This window comes from Lingula anatina, chromosome 1 (genome assembly GCF_051362555.1).
Source record: "Lingula anatina isolate TDL-2025a chromosome 1, LinAna3.0, whole genome shotgun sequence".
NCBI lineage: Eukaryota > Metazoa > Brachiopoda > Lingulata > Lingulida > Lingulidae > Lingula > Lingula anatina.
In genome coordinates, this window is record NC_141767.1 from 48,993,442 (window position 1) to 49,019,679 (window position 26,238).

The 26,238-nt window shown below is 33.5% G+C and overlaps 1 protein-coding gene across 3 annotated transcripts; it reads left to right on the forward strand.

Moving 5' to 3' along the window:
• The first annotated feature begins 3 nt into the window (after positions 1–3).
• LOC106150441 (dedicator of cytokinesis protein 1-like) lies at positions 4–26,156 on the forward strand. Of its 3 annotated transcripts, XM_087001782.1 has the most exons (55): positions 4–215; positions 1,104–1,187; positions 3,256–3,352; positions 3,935–4,031; positions 4,259–4,348; positions 4,686–4,741; positions 4,993–5,080; positions 5,299–5,334; positions 5,527–5,675; positions 5,838–5,919; positions 6,157–6,220; positions 6,492–6,563; positions 6,770–6,848; positions 6,968–7,088; positions 7,310–7,516; positions 7,841–7,936; positions 8,121–8,193; positions 8,372–8,475; positions 10,519–10,572; positions 11,167–11,359; positions 11,669–11,766; positions 12,156–12,245; positions 12,460–12,560; positions 12,782–12,916; positions 13,234–13,342; positions 13,458–13,528; positions 13,775–13,881; positions 14,199–14,326; positions 14,682–14,777; positions 15,101–15,294; positions 15,441–15,513; positions 15,646–15,746; positions 16,259–16,317; positions 16,442–16,513; positions 16,818–16,915; positions 17,073–17,158; positions 17,371–17,527; positions 17,780–17,911; positions 18,757–18,876; positions 19,168–19,257; positions 19,731–19,835; positions 20,014–20,100; positions 20,255–20,309; positions 20,557–20,638; positions 20,843–20,921; positions 21,114–21,200; positions 21,442–21,621; positions 21,858–21,947; positions 22,138–22,269; positions 22,596–22,687; positions 22,981–23,013; positions 23,656–23,854; positions 24,030–24,105; positions 24,318–24,514; positions 24,734–26,156. In XM_087001782.1, the coding sequence occupies exons 1-55, from the start codon at positions 176–178 to the stop codon at positions 24,821–24,823; spliced, it is 5,583 nt and encodes a 1,860-aa protein (XP_086857908.1). In that variant the 5' UTR covers positions 4–175; the 3' UTR covers positions 24,824–26,156. The 3 variants fall into 3 exon arrangements, with proteins under 3 accessions (XP_086857908.1, XP_086857909.1, XP_086857910.1); XM_087001783.1 differs by lacking the exon at positions 22,981–23,013; XM_087001784.1 differs by lacking the exon at positions 10,519–10,572.
• The last annotated feature ends 82 nt before the right edge of the window (positions 26,157–26,238 follow it).

The following is a 26,238-nucleotide window of genomic DNA, read 5'->3' on the forward strand; positions in this document are numbered from 1 at the left end:
GATGTAAGATTGATAACAAAGGGAAAAATACAAGTGGAGCGTGGGTTATCTTGTGTGACCTTCATACGGGACATTCACCATGGCAGATCCCTCGGGAAAGGGTGATTCATTTCATGATAGAGGAAGTCTACTTACAAACGTTGATACTTTCTTGATGTAGGAAAAGGTATCGAAAATGTGGTCAGAAACCGGGCCTTCCATGAAGTATGGCGTTGGTGAGTATTCCGATCTTTTGTTATAGAGATCGACCTGGACAGACACCGCTAGATCTCCCGGTCAAGTTCCCTAGACTTACCAACTAGTTCGACAACCAAATTGCAAGTGTCGGTTTCGTGTTTATGTTGTAACTTGTACTGGTGGAGGAATTTTCACGTGTTTAAGATTCCTTGCCGTTTTGACTCGTGAATATGCAGTTGTGTTCAATGTGAACTTATTGAAGAATCAGGAACTTCTCATTCATACCGATTGTCATTATAAACCACGTTATTATGAGCAAATCTTATCTGAAGTGATCTATTGGGGGTGTTACCTATGTTTACATAAGTTCAATAAATACTCTTAAGTTTTGAGAACCAATACGATTCATATTGCGTATAATTAAGAAAAACAATGCTACTTATGATTTGTTTTATGCTGATCTTTTAATTGATTGTTTTCATGATGAATTTATTATGACTGATGTAACAGCAGTGATGCATGCAAAGAATAAACATTTAAGTTTACTAACATAACTGCCACTTGAGATTTTGAGGACTCCAGAAGGAAAATTCTTGTATCTCTAAACTCTATGTTTATGGCTGTAGAATGCTTTTTGTTTATAAAAAATGGATTTAAATTTTTTCCTTACATTAGCTGCATTTCACAGTCTGACAAATGAATACAATTAAAGTGCAGTCCAATGCATGCTCATTTTGAAATGAAAGTACAGATTGATTTCAATCCTGTGTAAATGAAATGAAACTACTTTCAATTTGTCCTAAATCCTAATTATTTTATTTTTTATAATGTTATGAGTATGAACAGCCAATGAGACGAATTGGTTTAATATATGACTGGAAACCAGAGCTAAGGTGGTCTTTATAATTTTATTTATTATATTTTAGCCATATACAACTACAAGGAAGATGGCCCTCATCGAATGAAACTCAGTGTTGGTGACACAGTGCATATTGTAGAACAGTGTGAAGGTATGGTGTACAAGTGGCAATTAAGAGTTAAATAATAAAGTGCCATTGTTGTAATTTTTTTCATTAGTTTTATCAAAGATTTTAACTATGATTGATTAATGGCAGGGTAGTTTTAAGGACAGAAGAATTAAAAGATGAGCAAATTTTAGGATCTATCAGAATAATCACACAGTGACAGCTAAAAATCACCATGGTAAATAGTAAAAAATCCATTGTCCTGGTTAAACCCTGTGTTCATTGCCCGTCTTGATCATGATCAAGATTGTACATTGCCATATTGGTCACTGTATGCACTGGAATCTAGAATGACAGTATTTACAACTAAGTGGATGCAAGAGTTTGCAAAATAATTTTTTGCAATATTTTAGGTATTTAATAAATTATACAAACTGAATTTTTTTTCTGCATGAAAGAGTATATATGTTAAAATACCTCAGTCACTTTGTTTTAGCACTTAATTCTTCAGATGTTCATAGAGAGCTACAAGAATGTCTTTTATCTCATTTGGAAAGGTTCCTAATGTGAATATTGATTTTTACCACGAGACCTGCAGTACACCACTTTTGCAGTTTTGTGACATTCCCTTAAACATCTCTCTTTGTTTGAGTTATAAAAGGCTGTTATTTGGAATACCTTTCCTTTTTTTGTTTTGACAATTAAGGGATGTGTTTAACTGAAAAGACTCATATTTGTTCATATTTATTTTTGAGCTGTTTCATTTTTGTGTTGTGGACTGATCATATTGTACTTGTTGCAAGATAAGTATGCAGCAGGTGTAAATTTATGTTTAGTTTGATTGATATTGCAAGAACTAACTGTCTGATAAGGAAGTTTATAACATGGACAATACATGTTATATAGATGAAAAGTTAGATGTTGAACAGGTTTAGTACTATTGCGGCCTGGTTGTCTTTGAAAAAATGGGTCTAATTTAGTGAACAGTGCAGTCTTGTTTCAGTTTATTTAAATTGAGATGTCTCATTGACAAATGTGTTGTCATTTTTTATACCCTGACAGGCAGTTGTGTCTGCAAAGGTGCATTTAGTCATCACCTGAGTCAGTTCTGTCAATGATATACACTTGTCTAGAAATATTTCCCATTTTTGCATGTTCAAAGTGAAAATGATTGAATACATCATAGATGATAATAAATGGGCAGAAGCTTAGTTTAATCTATAAATGAAAAGTATTGTTTAAGCAGTGTTATTCTGCAAGTCATAGAATATTCACCTGCTGATGTCAAGGGGGTAATGTGATCCATTCCCAGTTGTGAGGCTTTGCAGTGGTAACCATTATAGTAATATGATCTCAACTTGTACTTGATATAAGACATTTAAGCCATATTAATAGCACCTGACAACCTTCAAGTTTGATGTTACATCAGTGAGGCACATAATCAGCAGATACTGCCTGGCATTTTACATGACAGCAGTAAGGACAGGACTGTTTAATATCATATGCAACTCAACTTTGATTTCTAAAATAGAACACATAAAGCTATACAAAATTTTAATAAATTTGGAGCTAGCTTAGAAACACAGGTGTAGATGTATAGTTTAAATGGAAGGAATTTACTTCTTATCAATGCTATTTTTTGCGTGACCTTGTGTTTAAATTGAGCCATCATTGTATGCAAAACAGCATTTTTCATGGGTGTTGTATTAGTTGATTAGGTACTGTTGTTTTTATTATTTCATTTTAGTACTCTGTTTATTGTTGAGAGTATAAGCTTAATACGTATCCATCATACAAATATCAGTTCTCAGTAAGTGATTTTTATAAAAGGTATATATTAAGTTTGGAAAAGCAACTGCACTTCAGGTTTAATCCATTCATGTGGTCTGTTTCAAAAATGTTCTTTGTTATTAAAAATGCATGTCAGCATTGCTCTGTCACTCTTGCTTAGTGTAGATGTTTTGAATTACCCTTTTTACTGCAATTATGCATGGAACAATGAATCTGGACAAAGTTAACTCCCCATCAGTAGGAGACATTCATATTGTATAACTTGCAATTACAGAATAACTGTGTATTTTACAGTGAATGGTTAAGATAAAATATTTTCTAGGCTGGTTACGGGGCTATAACCTGAAGAATAGGTACATACAAGGAATCTTCCCACAGGCATATGTCTGCATCAAAGATGCCTCCATAGACAAATCAGGGTGAGTACAGTGCTCTATCTTATGATATGAGAGGTGAAGCAGCTTCATTTGGTGTCATCCCCTTAAAAATAACTTGATTTAAAACTTCTGTGTATTGTACTTGAAATATATTCTTGAATCACTATACCACATTTTTGATTAAGTTGAACAATATTTCTACCTAAGTATTGGTAGATTGTTGAAAAGATCAAATATATATTTCATTTGTTTCTCTGAAATAATGAGGTAACTTTTGGCATTCTTGAATATATATGAATATTTAAAAGAAAGATGGCAGTTGAGGTAATATACATCAGGCCTAATTAAAACTGGTTTATCTGATGGTATGTGCATCATTTTCAGATTAAAAAAGTCTACTTGAGATTGGCCAATGACTATTTGTTGTCCAATAAACAGCTGATAACATATTAGGTATACACAGTGATATTGCATATTTAAGTATGATGCACAAGGTGATTTAAAGGCACTTGGTATTTTTTTTTCAAAAAACGGTTAATTTAACATAATAACATGGGAATGCCAAAAGATGCCATGGCTTAAACCAACTTCATTATAAATTGCCAACTGATTTTTACTTTACAGGGCATATGAATCCTTGACCACCAAGGAACCTATGATAGTGCAAGAGATTACTTCAGTGCTGAGAGAATGGGGCTCTATATTGAGAAACTTATATGTGGTAAGTGCATTCTGCATGGCACTCTCAATTAAAGAAGACATTAAAAACGGGGCAGCTCTGTGGTAGTTAAATTTATCAACTTGTATTAACTTGTCAAGTAGGACTCTCATCATGATGGAATCTTACCTAACAACTTTCTTTTTTTTACATGAAGCATATCTCATTAGCATACTTGGCTAAAAATAAAACTGCTCATTGTTCAGCATGTGGATATTTTGTGATTTTAGAATAATGGTGCCCAGTTTGAGGAGGTCAGAGGCATGATGTCCAGGCTGCTGGATGCCAGGAAAGTGATCATGTCAAGAAAATTAACCATGGTAAGAGACATGAAAAGTGAGAGAAAGTATTCAAGTTAACTGTCAGCACCCTGTGTGTCAGTCATCTCTTTGATTTATCTCTAACTAAATACCACTTGACACTATTACATGAGATACAGTAAGATTACACTGAATATTCAAAGTGTCTGTCTGTTACATTAAAAGTTGATATTTAAAGGTATGTTTGAACAGTATTTATTTTTAAATTTGGAATTACTAAGGATGCTGGAACTTTTAGCTTCAGAGTTTTCATGTTACCTTTATATGTAAGTGCTTTAACTAAAGTGCTAACTCAGCTTGGAAATTGATCCAAATATATTTCTAATTTGTTTTTCAGGATGAATTGAAAGATCTCCAACAGAAACTCACTGCAATTATAGACATGGGGAATGCGTGAGTAGAATACAAATTGTGCTTTAGAAATGGAATTCATTTAACACAATTTTTTCATATTAAACTAAAAATAAAAAATATAAATATATAATATATAAAATATAAAAAATGAAGTTATTCATAAATTATCTAAAAAATTAACTGCTGTGAAACAAAGCAAACTGAACAGAAGCCACTGAATTATTTTACCAAGTTATGTCTTTTTACTTCTTATATTGCTTGTGAAGTAGCATAGCATATTTTAAATTCAGCATATTGGGATTGGACTTGGCAGTGAGAGATGAAGATGGTAATATTCTTAACCCAGAGCTTACTGGAACCATCAAATTATTTAGACAGGTAGGTTAACTATTTCTACGACCTTTGATTTACATATTATCTGTGTGCTTTGGGAATTTAATCATAAAAAAGCCAATTATCATTTTATACCTTTGTATATTCTAAGTTTTATTATATTATTGCACCATAACTTCAACATAATTAGATACAAAATAACATGTCCAGATTTTTTTTTTGCTTAAAAAGGAAATTTTTGTGCTACATCATTAACATTTCAGCATGAACTGGCCATGGAAAGGATAGAGGCAGAACAGGTAAGTAGTATTTACAGTATTGAAGTATATTTGACATTTATGAATGGCACTGTTTTGAATTGTGAAAAGCAGTTTGAAAGAGAATTTATACAGTAACTTACATAATTAACATACCAAAAAGAAAGTGTCACTGTTATAATTATGCATTTACTCACTGTCATTTATTTTGTATATAATAAATGTCATTTTCAGTCAAAGAATTGCCCCAATCCTATTGGAAAGCACAAAATAAAGCACCAGTTCAGCTTATTTGTCAGTGTAAAAAACTTTGTGTGCAGAATTGGAGAAGATGCAGATGTGCTCATTAATCTTTATGATGCCAAAGAAAACAAGGTCTTCACGTAAGTGTGAATATAAAAGTTCCTGATATTTACAGCCTACATGATATATATATTTAGATGGATTAAGTTGAATTACATAACACATTGGCAATTTGAAATAATGTGCTCTTATCTCTTTAAACTGTAAAAGTTATGTCATTTTGATAATCTTAATTATTTTAGAGAGAGTTATATAATTAATTGGGGCAGCCAGGGTCTTCCAAAGGACATTGAGATGCTCAATAACCTACGTGCCTTGTTCACAGTGAGTATATAAAGCATATAAATTTCTAAAATTTAGATGGGATGCCCCATTTGCATACATAATGACTTGCACTTGAGTTTGAAATGATCTAGCCAGTAAAGAAATAGGTTGTCTTCTGACAATAAAGAACAATTTTTGTTTGTTTTCTGACAGTAAAGAACAATGTTTGTGCTAATTGACATATGTTTGCACTTGTGTGGTTTGAGAATGAAATTTATAAAATGGTTTTTCTCTCAGGATCTGGGAACAAAGGATCTTCAACGAGAAAAAGTCTTCCTAGTATGTCAAATAATAAGGATAGGTAAATATTTACTTTCTTTATTACCTATTGTTCAGAAAGCTTTTTTTTTTCAGTTTTACTTATCCATTTGTTTTAGCATTTAGTGATGGAGTTTTGTTATTTTCTCTTATTTATTTTGCCCTATAATATGTGTTACAGTTTTATGCAAGGTGGGCTTAGATATGACTACACACATGCACTAGTTTGAATTTTTATATGAATAAATTTTCATTAAAAAAGCATTTATTGACATTTGACTTCTTGAAGTCCAGCCTACCATTTTAATTTCCAGGTTGCATGGATCTTAAAGATGCTGATAACAAGAAGCAGACAACAGGTCTGAGAAGACCATTTGGTGTGGCAGGTATGAAAGATAGTAACAAACAGGAAAGAAGATTACTGTTTGAAGTAAACCCTCAGCAACAATTCGAATAATTTATTGAAATGGGTACTTAGATGCTTTTGTTAAACTTAACTAATTTATATTATTATCATTTCAACATTGAATCTCAGATTTTGTTGGCATCACTTTATCACTGTGTGACTATAATCTGTTATTTAATTTTTCAGTGATGGATCTGTCTGAAATCTTCAGAGGCAACGTTGAGGCTAGTGAGGACAAACCGCCACACTTTATCCCTTTCATGGCGTAAGTTAGAGTAAATATATGAATTTAATTTCATTACAACTCTACTCTAGTGTCATTTTAAGTTTTTCTTGGCTGCTTTCTTAAAAGATGAAACATTATGAGCTGGTTTATTTTTTCAGCTGTGGGAAAGAGGATTCCTTAGAAAAAGTAATAAGAAATGCCATCCAAGCCAAAGAGATCAACCACAAGGGTCAGGGACTGTGGGTGTGCCTTCAGATACTGCCAGGGGATCTGAACCAGGTAAGACAACATGTGTCTTATGAGAACATGCAGACAGATTAAAAGATACTTGTTTGATGAAAGATTGTCATTTTGTGAATCTTTCATACCATTGATTTTTCTTGTTAAACTTGGCCGTCAACTGCAGCCATATAAAGAAGGGCTCAGCATGCATAATAAAGGATAAATTGAAAATATTTTTCACCAAAATTTAGGTTTCACCTATTTCACTTTTTTTCAAGGTGAAGGAAGATTACCCACATCTGGTAGCAGGGAACACTTCTGTAGCCAGAAAGATGGGATTCCCAGAGGTGATCATGCCAGGAGATGTCAGAAATGACCTCTATGTCACCATAATGTGTGGAGAGTTTATAAGAGGAAACAAGACATCAGATAAAAATGTTGAAGTCACAATTTGTGTTTGCAATGAGAGAGGAGATGTGATCAAAGTAAGTAGCATATGACTGGAGCATAGTTATGAAAGATCATGACTTGGGGATGTCTGAGCATATGTATATGTATGATCAGGTTGAAAGTTTTGGCTTTGCATCAAGGTGGTGACTTCTGATGAAAGTTAATCTGTGTAGTAGTGTTCATCATAATGATAAAATTTAAAACTCTTCAATTTTTACACATTAAGCTGAAAGTGTACATGAGAGCTGCTTTTTTGTCTCTACATAATAGATGAAAGCTCCTTATGGGCTCCGAGCTTTAGTGGATTAATGAAATTAAAGTGTATACTGACTAAAAAGATTAATTTTTTTAAAACATAGGATGTGATCAGTCATGGATCTGATGATTTTACCACAGATTACAGGTCTGTAATCTACTACCATAAAGACAAGCCAGAGTGGTATGAGACAGTCAAGGTAATGGATGACACCGTGGCCATTTTCATATTCCTGCTGCAGCGGTTACTTTTGTTGAAGAAATTAGAAAATATAGAATAGATTTTTATAACATGTTTGTATTAAGGCTTAAGACAGAATAAAAATTTGACATATTAATATGTATATACTATCATGAAATAGAATTTTGCTTCTGTGTATGTAGGTGGCAATTCCTATTGAAGATTTCTATGGATCACATCTCAAGTTCACTTTCAAACATCGCTCAACCATAGATGGTAAGTGAGATTCACTGCAAGTATAGGATGACTATGATACAGGTTGAGACCATGTTGAGAAGTATTTAATATTGAGACGTTTGACTTAGAAGAATATAATTAAAATCAAGTCTAAAAATATTGTATTTTGTTGTATCTGATGCTCATTATTCTAATTTTTTGTCATGTTGTATTCTAGCCAAAGACAAAACTGAAAAACCATTTGCCATGGCATTTGTCAAACTGATGAATGATAATGGTACCACACTGGCAGACAAGGTTCATGATCTGTGTGTGTACAAGGTAAGCCTAGGATAATAGTGTGATGGTTTTTATTAATTTTTTGTATTGGTGGTGAGTTGCTGTTGAGGTAGGCATAGCAAATTAACAACACAAAGAAGTTTCCTTGATTGTACATTCTTATTGGATGATTAGTAGGGTACAGGTTCTCATTTCTAACTAGAAAAGCACTCCGAGAGCGCAGACCTCTGCCAAGGCAGCAATTTTTTATTATTATTGATTATTGATTGATCATTGATCCGTATCACCACCAAAAACTAATCACTTCTAAGTTAACCCATTTCTGACCTACCCTGAAAATTTCATCAAAATCGGTCCATAACTTTTTGAGTTATGTTGATGACGGACAAACAAACAGACAAACGGGTGAAAACATAACCTCCTTGGCAGAGGTAATAAAGCTTAATTATTTTTTTGATAAGATGCAATCACTTTGCTACTTCTTTGTGTTGAAATTGTTTTGATTTCTTGATGTGCTTGAATACAGGCCCTGTATGCTTTGGTCTGTCAAAGGCATGATGGAGGGCTTACAAAAAAGTAAAAGGATTTACAGAAAAATATGATAAACTTTATAATTGTTTACACAATGAAATTTTGACACTCTGTTAGAAATGTATTGATACTAAATGTGGGTTCACTCTGTATTATTTTGGACCAATTTTCATTTATTTAAGTAGAGTAAATTTTCTTAAGCATTTGGTGAAAATTGTATATGCTAGCATGAGCCTTTTATAATAAAACAAGTGTAGCTGAAAATATTTGCTACGTACAATGTTGGAATAATAAAGAAAAAAATCAGAAAATCGACTAATAATACACTGCAGGCTGTGGCTAATTTTAGATGAAACTGCTTTAGAATGTGCATCTTGGCACACATAATATGTGAAAATGTATTGATGTATATAGTCTGGGATAAAAGGCATGATTGTAAGGGATTCAGTGTTTCAAAGCTTATGTGGTTGGTATGGCTTTTCACTTTCCATGCTATTTCAGGGATATGAGAATTTGAAGGCTCACCATTTACAAGCAGATGTAAATAACGGCATTATGACCTGGTTTACGGCCTATCCTTCCATTCCTTTTGATAAAGAATTCTAATTTGATCACTTAAAATTATCACAATTTTTTCCTTTTTATTTGAGAAGAATCAAGAATCAAACAAAAGACTTTGCGAGGATTTTTGGATAAATAGCCCATAAATGTATTTGCCAGATTTTTATCAGAATCTTTTCATGGTCATTTTTGTGATTCTACTTAGTTATATAGTGCAATTAATTGCCTTTCCTAATTTATCCTACATCCCATTTTGCTAATCCTGTTTGATGAACAGATATTTATCTTTTATACATTCCCAATCACCAAACCTATTTTTTCATAATTTAATTTTAAGAACTATATTATAACCTTTCCTATATCAGGATTATGGTTTTTAAAGTAAGAATAAATCAGTTTATCTTTTCTTAACCCCAGCATCAATAAGTTTCTTTAAAAAGAACAACTTTTTTATCTGTGTTCAGTAAAAGAGATGCTATTTACCTAAATCCGATATTAACACCAACATCTTGGCAGATGTCAGAATTTTTTTGTTTTTTAATAATTTTGATTAGAACAAATTGTATGCTTCCCCCCCCCCCCCTCCCCCCCCCCCTCCCCCCCCCCCCCCCCCCCATCATTAATCCCTTGGAATATTGAAATAATACTTTGCATGGGTTTTTTTGGGCATGATAGCCTTTGTACTTCATAGAACTTAACTTAGGTCTGCTTTGCATCTGTATCTTGGTTGTAGGTTTTAATCTTTAATCAAAGGGCTTGTTAGGATAATTGTTGAAAGTATGAGATTGTTGAAAATTAAAAATGTAAAGAGTTTTTAGGTTGTTGATTTGCAGATATAAAGTGAAATAGATTTTAATTTTTTTAAATATTGAAATTGAAAATTTGTCGAAATGAATTTATTTTCTTTGATAGAAAAAATGACATGGTCTTCATCTGTGTAACTGTGTGTTGTAGCTTGTAACATGTGTGCTTCTTGTATCCGCAACATTACAGGAAATAAAGCCAGGACGAAAATATGAGCAAGGAAAGAAAGTCTGGAAGAAAAAAGTAAAGGGTCCATTTTCCAAGTTTCTTCTTTCTGGCCACAAAATGCTTGTTGGCTTTGATTTTTGCTGGCAGGATGCATTATTTTATGCTAAGGCTTTTTATTGTCATAGATGATTTCATTGATTAAGACAAAAACAGGGGATTACTCAATGCATGCATGTTGTACTTTGTTATCTCCCATTAACTTCTCTCATTGGGATTGTTAAATGCTCATATCTTGTTTACTTCCAAGTTATTCTAGTATCTTCTGAAATATATTTACTTTAAGCTTGCTTTCCCTGCTATCTTAATATTTTCTTTATATTATGTTTAGGGCTGCTTTACTCATGACATTGAAGTGATAAAACTTCCAAATATCCATTACCCTTTGAAGATAATTATCCATTTGCTTTAAAATGTGGATTAACATTTGTCTTGTGACATCTCTTAACAGCATAACCCCTTTGATTTATTAGAACAACCTGGGTTATCAAGTTCATATATATTTTCATAAGTGACTAATCGTAAAATTTGTAAAAAAAAAAAAAAAAAAAAACTCAATAGATTGTATGAAAAAGTTTCTAAACCTTTTTGTTTTTCCTTATGTGTGTCCAGATTGACAACAAGAAACAAGACAAGCTCATCTACCTGTCTCTGCCTGCCAGCAAGCAAGATCTGGAGAAGAAGGCGTCCAAGACCGGACTTCCTGTACAAAAACAGACAATTCAGGCTGGACCACTGACCTTCAGCAACAAGGATAGTTTCCAGATAGAGACATTAGTCTGCTCTACAAAGCTAACCCACAATTGTGAGTGTTAATCCTTACACATACTATCAAAGAGAGAGAGAGAGAATGAGTTACAATGGGACAATGATATATATTTCGATGATACTGCATATTTTTTTTAGTGAAGCAATACCATTTGGATAAGTTAATGTTTTTATAAATTACCTTAAACAAGGTGTGTCTTGGGATGGGGAAAAAAACAAATAAAAATTCCACTAAGAATTATAATTTTCTTTGTTAAATGTTTCAGAAAAAAACTGACATGATTTCAAATTTTAGTTGAACTGTTTTAAAGATGCTGTAGTGACTGTTCTTTGCTCTATATTTCAGTGGACCTGATGGGTTTACTCAAATGGAGAGACAACCCTGAGGGACTGAAGGAGCACTTGCAGACTCTGATGAAAGTTGATGGAGAGGAAGTGGTCAAAGTAAGTATTTAGAAAAAAAAGTTCAGTATGAAGTCAGCTCAAAGTAAATCTGATGTTTGGAAAATGTTTCTCTTCTTAACATGATTGAAGATGTAGAACAGTTTCATTAGCTATGTATAAGGGAGGGGCAGGAAAGGGGGGGGGATCTGACCAAATAGCACACCAGAGGGGGTGACAGGTTGTCATACCTGTCACAACCTCATTCCCTGATGAAATCTGACTGCAAGCAGATGAAATATTGGATGGTAAGATCAAACTAATATAAATAGCTATAGACAAAAGAATCTTCACAAGTCTATGATTGAAGATGTTTATAACAGTAGGGCTTTTTATAATCTTATAGAATACAAAAATCCTATTTAACTGTTTGTGACCATTTCTTATTTCAGTTCCTTCAAGACACCTTAGATGCCTTATTTAACATCCTGATGCAAAACTCGGACTCAGACCTCTATGATCAAATGGTGTTTGATGCACTGGTAAGAAAATGTCTTATGCATTTTGTAAACTTCTTGTTCAGCGTTTAAATGAATGCTTGTGTATATTTATGCCTTGGGTTGTATTAACATGCATAGATGTATTGTATTAGGTGAAGTTATTTGTGTGGATTGCCAGATGTAAGTATCAAATTGTAAATAATGAACCTGTGATCTCTTATGTGATTTGGTTATTCTAATTTATTTTCTCCAACAGGTCTTCATCATTGATCTCATCTCTAACAGAAAATACCACCAGTTCAGACCCGTGATGGAGGTGTACATTGAACAGAATTTCAGTGCCACTCTGGTTTACAAGTAAGATTTTAACAGTTAAAATTTACACTGCAATAGTGTGTAGCTCAAACTGGAAAACTTTTTTCTTATCCAGTTGCCAAAACAGCCTGTTTGATTTTTCTTCTTGAATGTAAATGATTCCCTGTGTAATAGTCAGTGCAGGATGCTACTGCTTTTGGGTGTTGAAAATCTGATATTGCTATGCAATTAGTAAATATATTTTATCTCTTCTTGCTGACCAGTAAGCTGATGGTGTGTTTCAAGTACTATGTGGACAATGCACAGGAAGGCAGCCACCAGGATGCTCTACTTAAAGCCTTGAAATCTTTGGAGTACATTTTCAAATTTATCATCAGATCAAGGCAGCTGTTTGCTACGTAAGTAAAAATAGTTGTCACAGTATCATCAGTATAATAATTAAAGGAAAAAACACGGTTTAAGAATTTTAGAAAAAATGAAGGTATCGTTTTTGTAATATATGTGATTAATGTTTAGTAATATTATTTAAAAAAATGTTGTCAACTGAAAGGAATAATGATAAAGGTGAAGTGAAACTAATAATGGTAAGTTTGGGAAGTGGTGGTGGTGGTGGTAATTTGATAAATTCAGCTTATTAAATGAGATGTGATAAGAATGTAACAATTCAAGTGGGAAATGCTCATTATTAACTTACAGATTTGTGTCTTTCTTGCAGTTTGAATGAGAATCGTGGCAACCAGCAGTTTGAAGTATCTCTGAAGCAGCTCCTCCAGTCTATCAACCACCTAATGAAGAATACAGCTGACAACACAGTTCTGGTTCAGGTAGGTTACCTTTGGGAAAAATTGCGCTAGCACTTTTGTAGATGTTTCTAAATAAAGTTTGAAGTTGGGGCAATGACAGTATTTTTTATAGAAAAATTTATTTAATATTTTTTAGGGTGCAGCTTTGAGGTACCTTCCTACAGCAATATTTGATGTTATTAAGGTGTTTGATTCACAGGAACTAAGGTAAGAGATGGAACACGAGATTCTGTTAGCTGCATAGTGGCTGAAAGGGACTACTATGGGGGGGGGGGGGGGGGTGTGAATTTAGTATTATAACATTAGCATCTAAATTTATAAATATAGTTTAAGATGATTGATTGATTGATAATGATGACATAGCTAAAATATTTTGACTGTTGGTCTGTACCATACAAATTGAATCTTAGATCAAGTTCTGATTAAAGATTTTTCCATATTTTTCTTTTTTAGTCATTTGTTGGTGGAATTCATAAACAATGTCCCAAAGGAAAGACTGACAAAGGAGAAGATCAAGTGTATTCTTGCCATTGTTCACAGTCGGTTATTTATGTTCCCAGGTGAGACCAAAATAAACCACAATGTAGATAACAGTTATTTTTTGACAAACTTTCAGCTGTTATGCAATACAATTTACCTTATGCACTTGAAGAAAGCCTGAAACAAGAGTGTTTAGTCCTCCATTTTTCATCTCTTTTGCATTGCCTGATAGCAAATTCCATCAATTTTAAAAATTTAGATTCAGTAATGACAAACCTAAGGGAGATCAGTGTCCTTGCTGCTAGACTTAACATTTTCAAAATTAGGGAATCACATGGCTATGCTTTGCTGTCTATCATAGAGAATTGAGGTCAAGTGCTATTGTTTCACTGTACAGATTGCCGCTACATTCTCCTGCCTATGGTGCTGGCTCACACAAAGACTCTACTGGAGAGTGGGGAGGAACTGGAGGAGGTGGTCAAGATTCTGGGAGACCTCATGGAGCTGTTGACCAGCCATGAAGTGGTACAGATCATACAACAGTTGATTCTGTTGCTCTCCTTATTGTTGAATGATGGAGATTGTTTCCATTTTGAAGCTACAAGTTATGGTTGACTAACCAAGTATCAATTGACTGACAACTGTTTTGTTGTTGTGATTTAGAACTGATTAGTTTAGATATCAAGTTTTCAGTGGAATGGGATTAAAAAAGAAAACATTAAAATACACTTTTAGACCAAACCTACATGCCAAAGTGAAAAGCTTTAGATATGTAATAATGTTATATATTGTATTTATGCTACTTATGTTTTGTGCCTAATAATCAGAAAAATTATAAACAATTTTGTGATTTGCGTATATCACCTTTGACCAATCCCAGGGCCCAGTTCATGATGACCTTTCCATGATAGTGATGGCTATACTCCGGACTGTGATACAGACTGTTATTACCATGCCAAGGGAGAGACCTTGTATTGTAAGTATTTTGTAATTATGTTTCTAGTTTTGATACAATTTGAACCCTTTTTCACGGACCATCTGTTTTCAAGTAAATAGTTGTGCTTTATCTTCACTCCTATGAACTGTTTTTTGGTAGAAGAATATTACTCTTAGCAAAATTACTTTCTTTCCCTTAAGGTAAATCAGGGTGCATTTGGTCTTTTTTAGTTACATTGAATTGGTATAAACATGGACAGGTTTTGTTGAAAAAATTCTTTTTAAATTTTACTATTTTACATTTGACATTTATCCCCTGCTTTAGGTTTTATTATATTGAATTTTTTCCTCTCTATATTCCAGGGTAATTATGTAGCTTTGATGACAGCCATGCTTAGACAGATGACAGAGCATCACTATGTTCAGTACATCAACCATTTTCCTACTCTGATCGACCTCACAGACTTCCTCATGGAGATTCTCATGGTATTCAGGGATCTGGTCAGCAAAAATGTCTACCCCAGTGACTGGAATGAGATGATCATGATGCAGAACAGGTGGGATGTAGCAAAAATAGATTTTAGCATTGATCTTTTCTACTAATTAATTTCATCATCAGAATTATGTGTGCAATAATCATGTGGTATTAAATAAATATTTTGAAATGAAATAATTTCATTTTATTATTCTTTTTTATTTCTAGTGTCTTCCTCAAAGCTCTCAGGCACTTCTCTCATACCATCAGGGATAGGTTTTCCAGCCCTTTTGAATATCAGGTCAGTGCCATATATGCCCATTAACCTGAAAATGTAAGTTTTATTTTAAGTTTTATAATGATTGTAAATGATTTTTTGAAAACTTTAATCTTGCTTAGTAAATGAGATAATTTTTTTTTTTTTTTTTTACAGCTTTGGAATAACTTTTTCCATTGTGCAATCTCATTTCTTACACAAGAACCTCTACAGCTTGAAAACTTCTCCACAGCTAAAAGGAACAAAATTATCAGCAGGTAAAATTATTAAATAGATTTAGGGACAGTTCATGGAATTAAAAGCAGGCAAAGATGGTTCATTTGATATTTCTGAAGTTTTTAGCAATTTCACAGCACTAACGAGTCATGACCTTACTTTTCTGCAAACACCAAATTACATTTTTATACCACTTTCACAAGAACCTTTCATTTCATCTCTGGTGAAAAGCTAAGTTTCATCATTGAAAGTGAAGTCATGTTTGGAAATGCGCCTTTCAGATATAAGTGCAGGCTTTCTGAACAAACTATAGATATTTTTTTACAGTCAATATTTCAAAATCTTTCTTTTACAGTGTGGTCAGTAATTCTGCAGATATTTAGAAAATTTGGTGATACAATAAATATTCTTCACTATAAACAAAATATCAATTGGAAGGTTGACAAAGTGTACCCAAATCATAACTGTTAAGTTTGTGCATGTCATACCACTGAGAGTTTGTTATTGATGATTTATTTAATTTTGATGAAATTTTCAATTTATTTTGTTTTAGATACAAAGACATGAGAAGAGAGACAGGGTTTGAGATAAGATCTATGTGGTTTAATTTAGGTAAGATTTGGTATCTGAACCTGAATGATTTTATTTTTCTATATTTTTTATAGTTTGATACTTGCTTAATACATTGACACACTGACAGTCAGTCCTATGTAAAATTTGACTTATTTTCTTTCAGGCCAATACAAGATAAGATTCATTCCAGAAATGGTGGGACCAATATTAGAAATGACACTCATTCCAGAAACGGGTAGGGAACAGAAAACATCAACATAGTACACATAGTGCACACAAATTGAATAATATTAGCTTTCCATGTATTGTATTGTTTGTCAATTTTGAAATGATTTGCACCAATTTAATTTCTGTATGGTGCATATTAATACGTAAGACAATTACAAGAATTTTCAAATCACAGGGCTTGTAAGCATCAACATGTACTCATTCTGTAAGATTAATGTATCACAAGCACTTTGAATTTGCACTCTTGTTCCTTAACTGTGCCTGTATTGTATTGCCATGTTGGATGAATCTGCTTTATTGTTTGTTTTTAGAGCTGCGAAAGGCTACCATTCCTATCTTCTTTGACATGATGCTCTGTGAGTTCATGCACACTCAGCCCAGTGGAAGGATCAAAGGGAGCTTTGTGTTGGTGAGCACAGAATGTCAAGATTCAGTTATTTGGAGGTTTAACAAGATTTTCTGGTCATTCTTCAACTTAAAATTATAGAAACAAATTATATCTTATCTTAAAAGTTTTCGTTGTTGTTTGTCAGTTGTCTTATTATGGGGCTGTGTTTTTAATTTAGGTGGAAAATGAGATGATCACACAACTAGATGCCCTGGTGGAAGGTGGTAGAGGGGATGAACAATACAGGGACCTTTTCTTTCAGATGTGAGTACTTATTAGTTTATTTTGAGGGCATGAATCTTTGTACACTTTGGTACAAGTTTATTTTCTTTATTCAACTGTACATGTGTATATATTTTAATGCTATCTGATTCAGTAGATTATATACCAATGCATTCACTTTTTCTAGCTCTGTCATTCTTTCTTATATGAAGCAAGAGAGAAGGATGTTTTTATTTCCATGTCTTATTTTCTAGAATGTATGGACTTTGTGATGGCCATTCATACATGAAAGAAATGGGGACAGCATTTGTGGAAACAGTTCAGAAGCTGATGCAGAGACTGCTGGAATACAGGACTATAATTCATGATGAAAACAAGGAAAACAGAATGAGTTGTATTGTAAATCTGCTGGTAGGTAATCAACTCTTCCATCTGATGTTGGATCTAAAGACCATTTATTTCTGTCCAAAGTTATGATGCAAAAGCAGAATAACAGTTTTATCAGGGTTCTCTTTATCCTTAAACATTACACGATCAAAGTTATTAACATGATCATGGAAGGCTTTATTTCTCATCAGCCTGAGCAATTTTTAAGTATCTCTTTTTGGTCAGTAAAATGGAAACATAATTACATTTTTTCCTTTATTTCCATTTGCAATTTAGAATTTCTACCATGACATAAACCGACAAGAGATGTACATTCGTTACCTACACAAGCTGTGTGACCTCCATCTAGAATGTGACAACTATACAGAGGCAGCTTATACACTGCTGCTGTATTCAATGTTACTTACGGTTAGTAGTACTGTTTACTTTTCTTTGAGATGTTATTTGGATGCAAAAATGTGCAATTTTTGTATTTTGTGAAATTTGCATAATATGTCTTCTTTGTGCTGACAGTTTTCCATACTGACAACTATGAACACTTGCTAAGAGAAATGATGTCTCAAAGGGAGCAAAACCTCAAGCTGTATAAGTGAAAATAAATACATTACAAATTAGGTTGAAAAATGGATGGTATTTGTTATCATCCGCAGATTTCAATGTTTATTCTGAACATGTGCATGATGTCATTGCTTGCAACCAGTGCTTAAAACTTTTGGTTGTATTGTTAAATTGACTGCATGACTTTTTACACCCAATTTACCTCACATGCCCTTGTCAATGTATTCTGTTTTTTTAAAGTTGGTGCACCCATTCAGCTTCACAAACAAAAAAGGTATTGTTTGGTGTTAGAGAAAAGGTTTCTGTAGAACTGTTTTTAAAAGTATTTTACATGAAAGATTTTCAGTATATTTTGCTTGAATTGATTCAAACCTTCATTTGCACTTGGTCAGTGTTTTTGTGTATGGTATTGTTTACTGTTTGTGTTTATTGTGTCATGTTAAAATTTTGCTGCATGTATACTGGGTAATATTTGATTGGAAGAGTTAAAAGAACTCTGCAAAGCATCTCTTGGAACAGTATGAGTTAATGTGTATGTGTGTATGTTAGACAGTTAGTGTCTCTTATTGTTGTTTCTTAAATGCATAACTGAGTTTGATGTTTGAAGGCAGCCATAAAATTGATACTGTATATACACAAACTGGATTGTTTTGGTTGTTGATTACCTTCATTACCAGAATAATATTTAATTCCAGTGGTCAGATGACCCCCTTCCCAACATGCTTCAGGATGCCAAGCATTCAGATGCTCAGACCAACAGGGCACTGAAAGAGAAACTTTACTATGATGTCATTCATTATTTTGACAAAGGAAAGGTTGGTTGTACATTGAATTTAACAAATATTTGGTCGACAACTTCAAATACAAAAATGTCAGAAAGACTGACTTGTTTAGCTGGAATTAAATGTGAAATATTCCTACTTTTACATGTGTTTCTGGAGGGCACTTTGCTGATTTACTTTACACAAAGTTTTGTTTCAGTGCATGGTTATCAGGGCAGTAATCAAAGTTGTTGAGAAATGGCTGCACTGAACAGTTATTACAATTAGCATATTAAGACTTAGTGATATACATGTTATTCACAAAAGAAATATCACCAATTTCAGATGTGGGAGAAAGGCATTGAGCTTTGCAAAGAATTGGCCAAACAGTGTGAAAATGAAACATTTGACTATATACAGTTGGCTAAAATACTGGTAAGACCTCTTTTCAATGTTATCCAGGCCTTCTATCAATGGCCAGCTGACAGGTGATATTAAAATCTTGAACTGTGGTTACATAAAGACTGCAGGTACACTGAGGAAAGTGAGACCTTTCAGCAACCCCACAAAATTCTTTTATTCCTAACTTATTATCATTACAGTTTGGCCACATCATATTTCAGTACTCTTGGCAATCAGTTGCAGATTTACAGATTTATCTCACAGCCACTGAGTTACAGAAAGTTTTGTATTAATTCTCATTTTAGTTTGACATTAATAAAAGTGGCCTAAACTGGCAAAATATCAATCAATCTATATATTGTGTTTGTCGAGTTACTTCATTAGTGCACTCATGTGGAGGAGATACAAATGATGTAACTGTAAGTTAACTCTAAACATAACTTTAATTTTTTTATTGTTTATGGTGGCTGTAACTTGTAGTAAATCCATCTGCCAAATTGTTTCAGGGACAGGAAGCAGAGTTTTACACCTTCATAATGAATCAGATGCGCCCAGAACCTGAATACTTCCGTGTTGGCTTTTATGGCAAAGGATTCCCTTCTTTCCTGCAGGTAACCACTCTATTCTGGTTATCATTTGTAGGTTATACACTTATAAGTAATGTCAGTGGCAATATAGGATATTTGTTATGAATCATATTCTAAGTTTTGGTTTTTACAAGTGCAAAGAAATCTGTCTTTGTTTGTTATTACTTTTTAACTTACAAAATGATTTTCTTCTGATTTTCAGAACAAAGTGTTTATTTATCGTGGAAAAGAATATGAAAGGTTGTCTGACTTTACTACAAGGTTACAAAACCAGTTCCCTAATGCACAGGTAATGATGTACTTCATATTTTTCAGTATCTAATACAGTACATTCATTTAAGTGCAATTTCATGCTTAAATGATATCATTTTAATTATCATTTTAATAAGTTATACAATTATATTATGCAATGAATCATGGACTGCTTGTTTACTCTTTTTCAGCTGATGAAAACGTTGACACCACCTGGGGAAGATATCCTTGAATCTGATAGTCAATGTATCCTTTAAAATGGTTATATTAATCATAAGAATGTATATATTTATGGTAAGTAGAAGTAATCAGATCTTGGGGTCTATTGTAACACACACACACACACACACACACACACATGCACAAGCATGCACGCACACACATCTGTTATGCTCATAAGTGTAATGAGAGAGAAATACGGACAAAGCTGTACAAGCAGTCCTTGTCAGGGTAATGCACAACTTGGGATCATGTTTCTTTAACTGGATTGAAGATTTACAAATAAATGCTGTCACTCCAATTTTGGAACCCAAGAGAAGATTCCAGGGTAAATCAGTCAGTGAACAGATTCTCAGGTAAGTCTGCAGTAGTTATACTAGACCTAACAGATCTTTTGAATAGAAATTAAATTAATTTTCTTTGGTTCGAAAGAGAAGGAAAGGAACCAATGTCCTATTACTTGATAAAAATAAAGTAGTACTGGACACTTACTTTTGCTCCTTTTTTGACATTCACAAAAACATTCAATAGATTTATATAGTATACTGTCTTTGTTTCAGATATTACAAGGTTAATGAAGTGCAAAAGTTTACTTACTCTAGAAGAATGGCTGCTGAAGATGGCACCAATGAGTTTACGGTATGTGGATTTTGATACAGTATCTTGGTAAAGTCCATTTTTTGAAGTGCCACAAGTTGTTTCTTGTAATCTATGCTGTCTGTGGTTTTAATTAATAATCAAAAAGGGTGAGCTAAAAATTTTGTCATTGAATTTTTTACCATTGAAATCTTATAATCAGAAATTCAAAATCAATTTTAAACCTTATTTCAGAGTATGTGGCTAGAAAGAACCAATCTGGTGACATCCTACCCTCTGCCAGGAATCCTCAGGTGGTTTCCAGTGGCGTCCACCTATGTGGTAAGAGCATGTGATTTAGATTAAAGGCAATGAGATTTTGGTTAAGTTCGCCTTAGTGTCTCTTTTAAAAACTTAAGTCAATTTTACCACTGAATGTCAGTCTCATAAGCATTGACATATTGAAGTAATGTTACGTAAATCCTTTTTTCTATTAGATTACCATTTTATCAACTTCTCTGGAGAATGAGGAAAATCAATCATGGCTTTCAAATGGTTTATTAAAATGTAATTTCTCCTTAAGTTTGAAGTCAGTCCATTGGAGAATGCCATCGAGACAGTTGAGACAGCCAACGCTAAAATAGAGGATCTGACAGAGCAGCACATGTCTTCCAATGACCCCAAGCTCCGTATTGACCCCCTTAGTATGGTCATCAACGGAGTGGTGGACCCTGCAGTCAATGGAGGAATCACTCGATACAAGGTGAGTCTAATAAGCAAAAGTGATTTTTTGGCAATTATATATTCAAGTTGTGATCATAACAGTTTTTTAATGAGAGGCAACAAATAGGCCACTTAAGAAATTGAAGTGTTTGATTATCAGGCAAGCCAATTAAAGAGATTGTATGAAGTATGCAGTAGTATATAATGTTTTAAATGACACATTGACTGTCCTCTGGTGTATTTTCGGTCAATTCACATATTTATGATTCCTTTTAGATTTTCTATTCAGAAGAGTACTTACAGAAGTATCCTCAAAAGAAAACATTTGAGTTAGTATCAAAACTGAAAGAGGCCACAACTCAGCAGGTAAGTATAAATTAACTGATATTGTCTTTTTTCTAAAATTGGACAGAAACCCCACTGACATACGTTTTGTATATTTGAAATTTATAGTGAATATTAAGAGGTATATATTTGTATATTTTTGGATACTAAGAGATGCCAATTCAAATGTTTGAAGTCTGAATATTGTTATATTTCCTTTATTTATTTACAGGTAGCATTACTGGAAACTGCCATTACAGTGCATGGCAGAAAGGCCCCTGATACTCTGAAACCTTTCCATGCTCATCTGGAGATGAGGTTCACACAGATGAAGGATCTAATTGAAAAGGAGCTTGGTATAAAAGTAAGAGAGAAAATAGCTAGTTGCTTAAAACAGTATTGGTTGGCAGAAGGAAGTGTGTTGGTAAATGTAACATCACAATTGTGGGATATACTGTATTGATGAGTTTGGTCAAAGTTGATTTTGTGAATATCTGCTCTGCGCTGATCTGTTTTGTATGGTAATTGTAAAGTGCGTTTTACCTTTATTTTCATGACAGATTTTGAATAGAAAGGCGATCTATGGTGTTCTTAGCATAATGGTATTCACATATGAATTGGAGATATAATTTGACCATTTCTTTGTTTATTATGTTTTTGGTAATAAGTCTTTTTTTTGTGAAATTCTAGGTAAAAGACCTGAAGCTGAACAAGGTGAAGGTGAAGAGAATCCAGACATTGCCACCACAGTCCCCAACACGAATTACCCTGGATATACCAGAGTATGTACAGGCTTTGCAGATTAAGATCCAGATTTAAATCCTTCAATCTGTAAAGCATGCCCTTTGGCAGTTGGCTTCAGTTTGATTAATTTTTAACAAAACTTGAACAATCTAGTGAATGCTTGAATTTCATGTATGCGTAATTTTTAAAATAAATATAAGATGAATGGTTGAGTGGGAAAATTATAATGGGCTCCATGGTTCATGGGGTGTGGCAAATGTTTAAATGAAGGAAAGGGGTCTTGTGCTGCACGAAGTTGTTCACTCACTTTCAATCATTATCATGCTGCTAGAAAAAGGAGCCCAGCTAAGCACAGACATCACAGGTATGAAGTGCCAGCATCCAACCTTAATGCTCTAATTATTTTGCCGTTTGCTTTTATTATTCATTTAGACGTATCTTGCATTTGCTTGTTTTGCAATTGATATGACTAACAACAGTTAGTATCAAAAATTTGCATCTCCTTTCTAAGCAGAGCCCACTTTAGATGAAAAGATAAAACAAAGTGCTGCTATTGCTTTTACTCTCTCATGTTGGTAATCAGTTTCTTTTTTCTTGCTCTCCTGCATTTCTTGTTTTCCTTTTACAACTGCTAAAATCCCTTCTTAAGCTGCTAAGGTCTGTATGATGTCAGCTTATTAATTTTTTTCAAGGTGGTTTGTGGTAATACCAGTACCTTCCACATAGGTTTAACCACTAGTGATGATTATTTAACGTTTAACCATTAGTGATGATTATTTAACAGTAATCAATAACTGACATATTCAATAATGCATTTCGTATTAACATTTTCATTCAATACTTGAAAGTGTTTGGTACATTCAGTGCTTCCTCTTGCTACTTTGAAATATTTTTGCTAATTATCTTACATTTACAAATTACTAACAGCTTAGCCTTTTTTGTTCTCACATCCACTGTGAAAAAAATACTTAACGAAGACAATGTAACATTTTTTGTGCCATTTTAGGACGATTTCACCAAACCCTCACCGTGGCTCTCCCAACCGCAGTCATTCTACTGTGGGTACTGTCAGATCAGGGTCCCCCACCAAGATGCAGACCCCGGGCAAAGTGAAGAGCATGATTGCCACTAGTAAAAGGAACACAACCTCTAGTGATACTTCAGAGAGCAGCACAGGGAGCATGGTGATCGAGTTAAATGAACAGGTAACTTAGTCTTGTTTATAGGTCAGCCTATAGCAAAATAACCAGAAATATTTTCTCGAATTGTTAAATAAATAGCCAATGAATATTTTTCAACAGAAGGTGACAAAAAAAATGAATGAAAAATTTTCATGGTAAATGTTAACAAAATCTTTTATTTCATTTTCATTCTATGAAGTTGACCCCAAAGAGACCCCTTCGCCCCAACAGTGGACACATCAAGCTAAATGGGAAGCCTCTATCAGTGGTCTCAGGTCAGTACTGCTTCATCACACTCTCTTCAACCTAATCAGTCCATCTTTGTTTTCAGTCTGGCCACTCTAACACCAAAATCATATTTAATTTTAATTTGACCTAATACTCAGCAGGCCATTTTTAAGGAACATTTATCCTTATAATGAGCATCAGTGCCTTTAAAACTGAAAATGTCTGTGATATACATTTTAATATTTGTCATTTCCTTCAGATACTGGTTCATCTGCTTCTCTTGCCAGCATGGTCAACTCGGTTCTACAGTCAAATTTCACAAATTCCGGGGATTCTGAGGAGCCTCCGCCACTTCCAGAGAAGCAGGCATATGCAGACTATGGAAACATAGATGAGGATGCCCCTCCACTACCAGTCAGGAAGAGTGGCACCATGAGAGCATCTCACAAGGACAAAGTAAGAGCAGATTTTAGTATTTGTGGTTGAGGATTTTCAGTTTTAGTGTAAAATGCTTTGAATAATGAAATGAAAACTATGCCTGCCTGTGTTAAACAAGACAATCACCTTGTGCAAGACTTTCACATGTTTTTATAGCAAATAAATTTTGACAGAAGAGTATGTGTATTCTGTAAAATGTATAAGGGATTGTCATTTTCTGGTGCTTCTTTTTTCCAGCCTCAGCCTCCCTTACCACTAGATTCATCACAGCAAGAAGTCCCTCCTAATCCTCCCAAGAAACCAGATAGGAAAACAACATTTGACTGACAGTGCCATGGTTATGATAAATGGTCCCTTCTACAAACAATTGTCTAAACTGTCATTTTGACTGACAATCAGACTGTCAGTTATCCTGCATTTACATGGTTTATAATGCTTGGTCATCAAAGAGTCTAAATTTGTATTGGCTGGTAATAATTGGTATTATTATGGTTTTTAGTTAACAAAAATTGAGTAGAGATTACATTATGGTTTATAGGATTGGTCTGAAACAGACAATGAACATTGTTGGTGCTTTGTTAATTGGGATGTGTACATGTGAGTCCTGTTCTCAGTTTTGAACTGGAGCTATGTTTTAGATGTATTGAATCTCAGATTGTACTTACAGCTTGTGTGTGTGAGATTGAATGATTTTCATTGAGTATGATATGATGAACCCTGGTGGCTTTTTATGAGAACACTTGTAAAATTATATTAAAATTGACAGGTATGGAAGGCAATATTTTATCAAATTTAAACATTAAAACACAGTGTGTATGAAATACATGATGCAGAATTTAAATGGAAGAGAAGCATTTACTGGTATAAATGTCAAGTTTTTTTTATTGAAAAAAAACCCAACAATTTGTATATATAGGCTTTTTCACCTTTTAAAGATTTTACGCCATATATTACATTGCAATTAGTTTTTGAAACAAGCTGACAAACCACTTTAAAAATGGGACATTTTGATAAACAAATCTTAATATTACATCCTGAAATAAAGGTGCATATTAAACAAGTAACTAAGTTTAAAATTTGCCTATTATTATAGGCTGAAGGTAGGTGTGTCAGTTTTATTACTGCTGAGTGGACTAATGTCTCAACCAACCTTAGAACGCAAATCAAAACTTGTTTGTGTTGCATTCTTTCTGCCCCTTACAGGAAAATATGTTGCTTACTTGTTATATTCGTGCTAATTTAAATGCTGCCCCTACCACAATCATTTTTACGTGTTCATGTCCCATTTTGAAACTTTTCAAAAACTTTGTGTAGATTTAAATCATTTGCCAAAGGAAAATGTATTGATAATACACTGGAAATACAGTGGAGTGTATCTTTGTATTTTTTTTTATGTGAAAGCTTATTGCCGACAAGTTGAATTGGTGCCTAAAAGTTGCTTTTATACATGTTTATTTATTAATTAAGATATGTAATTAAAAGGCAAAATGTGTCCTTACATGTAGGTTTACATTAGTGGAGTGCTTAATCGCAAAATTGGTTATCATTAACGTCTTGTCATATTTTGTGTACATATACATATATACACTTCTTCATAACCATAGATGTCAGTTTATACTGCAATAAAATCAATTACAGAAGTACCCCAGAAAATAACTTATCAATGAATTTGGTGTTGATTATGAATTTTATTCATTACAATATAACATAAGATACAGAATTTATTGCAATGCTCATTATCA

Excerpts from the sequence above, each read along its gene's own strand:
- LOC106150441 (XM_087001782.1), top strand. The coding sequence starts at position 176 with ATGTGGTCAGAAACCGGGCCTTCCATGAAGTATGGCGTTG. Across the intron at positions 15,514-15,645 it reads CCAGCCCTTTTGAATATCAG|CTTTGGAATAACTTTTTCCA; the intron begins GTCAGTGCCATA and ends TTTTTTTTACAG. Across the intron at positions 15,747-16,258 it reads AGGAACAAAATTATCAGCAG|ATACAAAGACATGAGAAGAG; the intron begins GTAAAATTATTA and ends ATTTTGTTTTAG.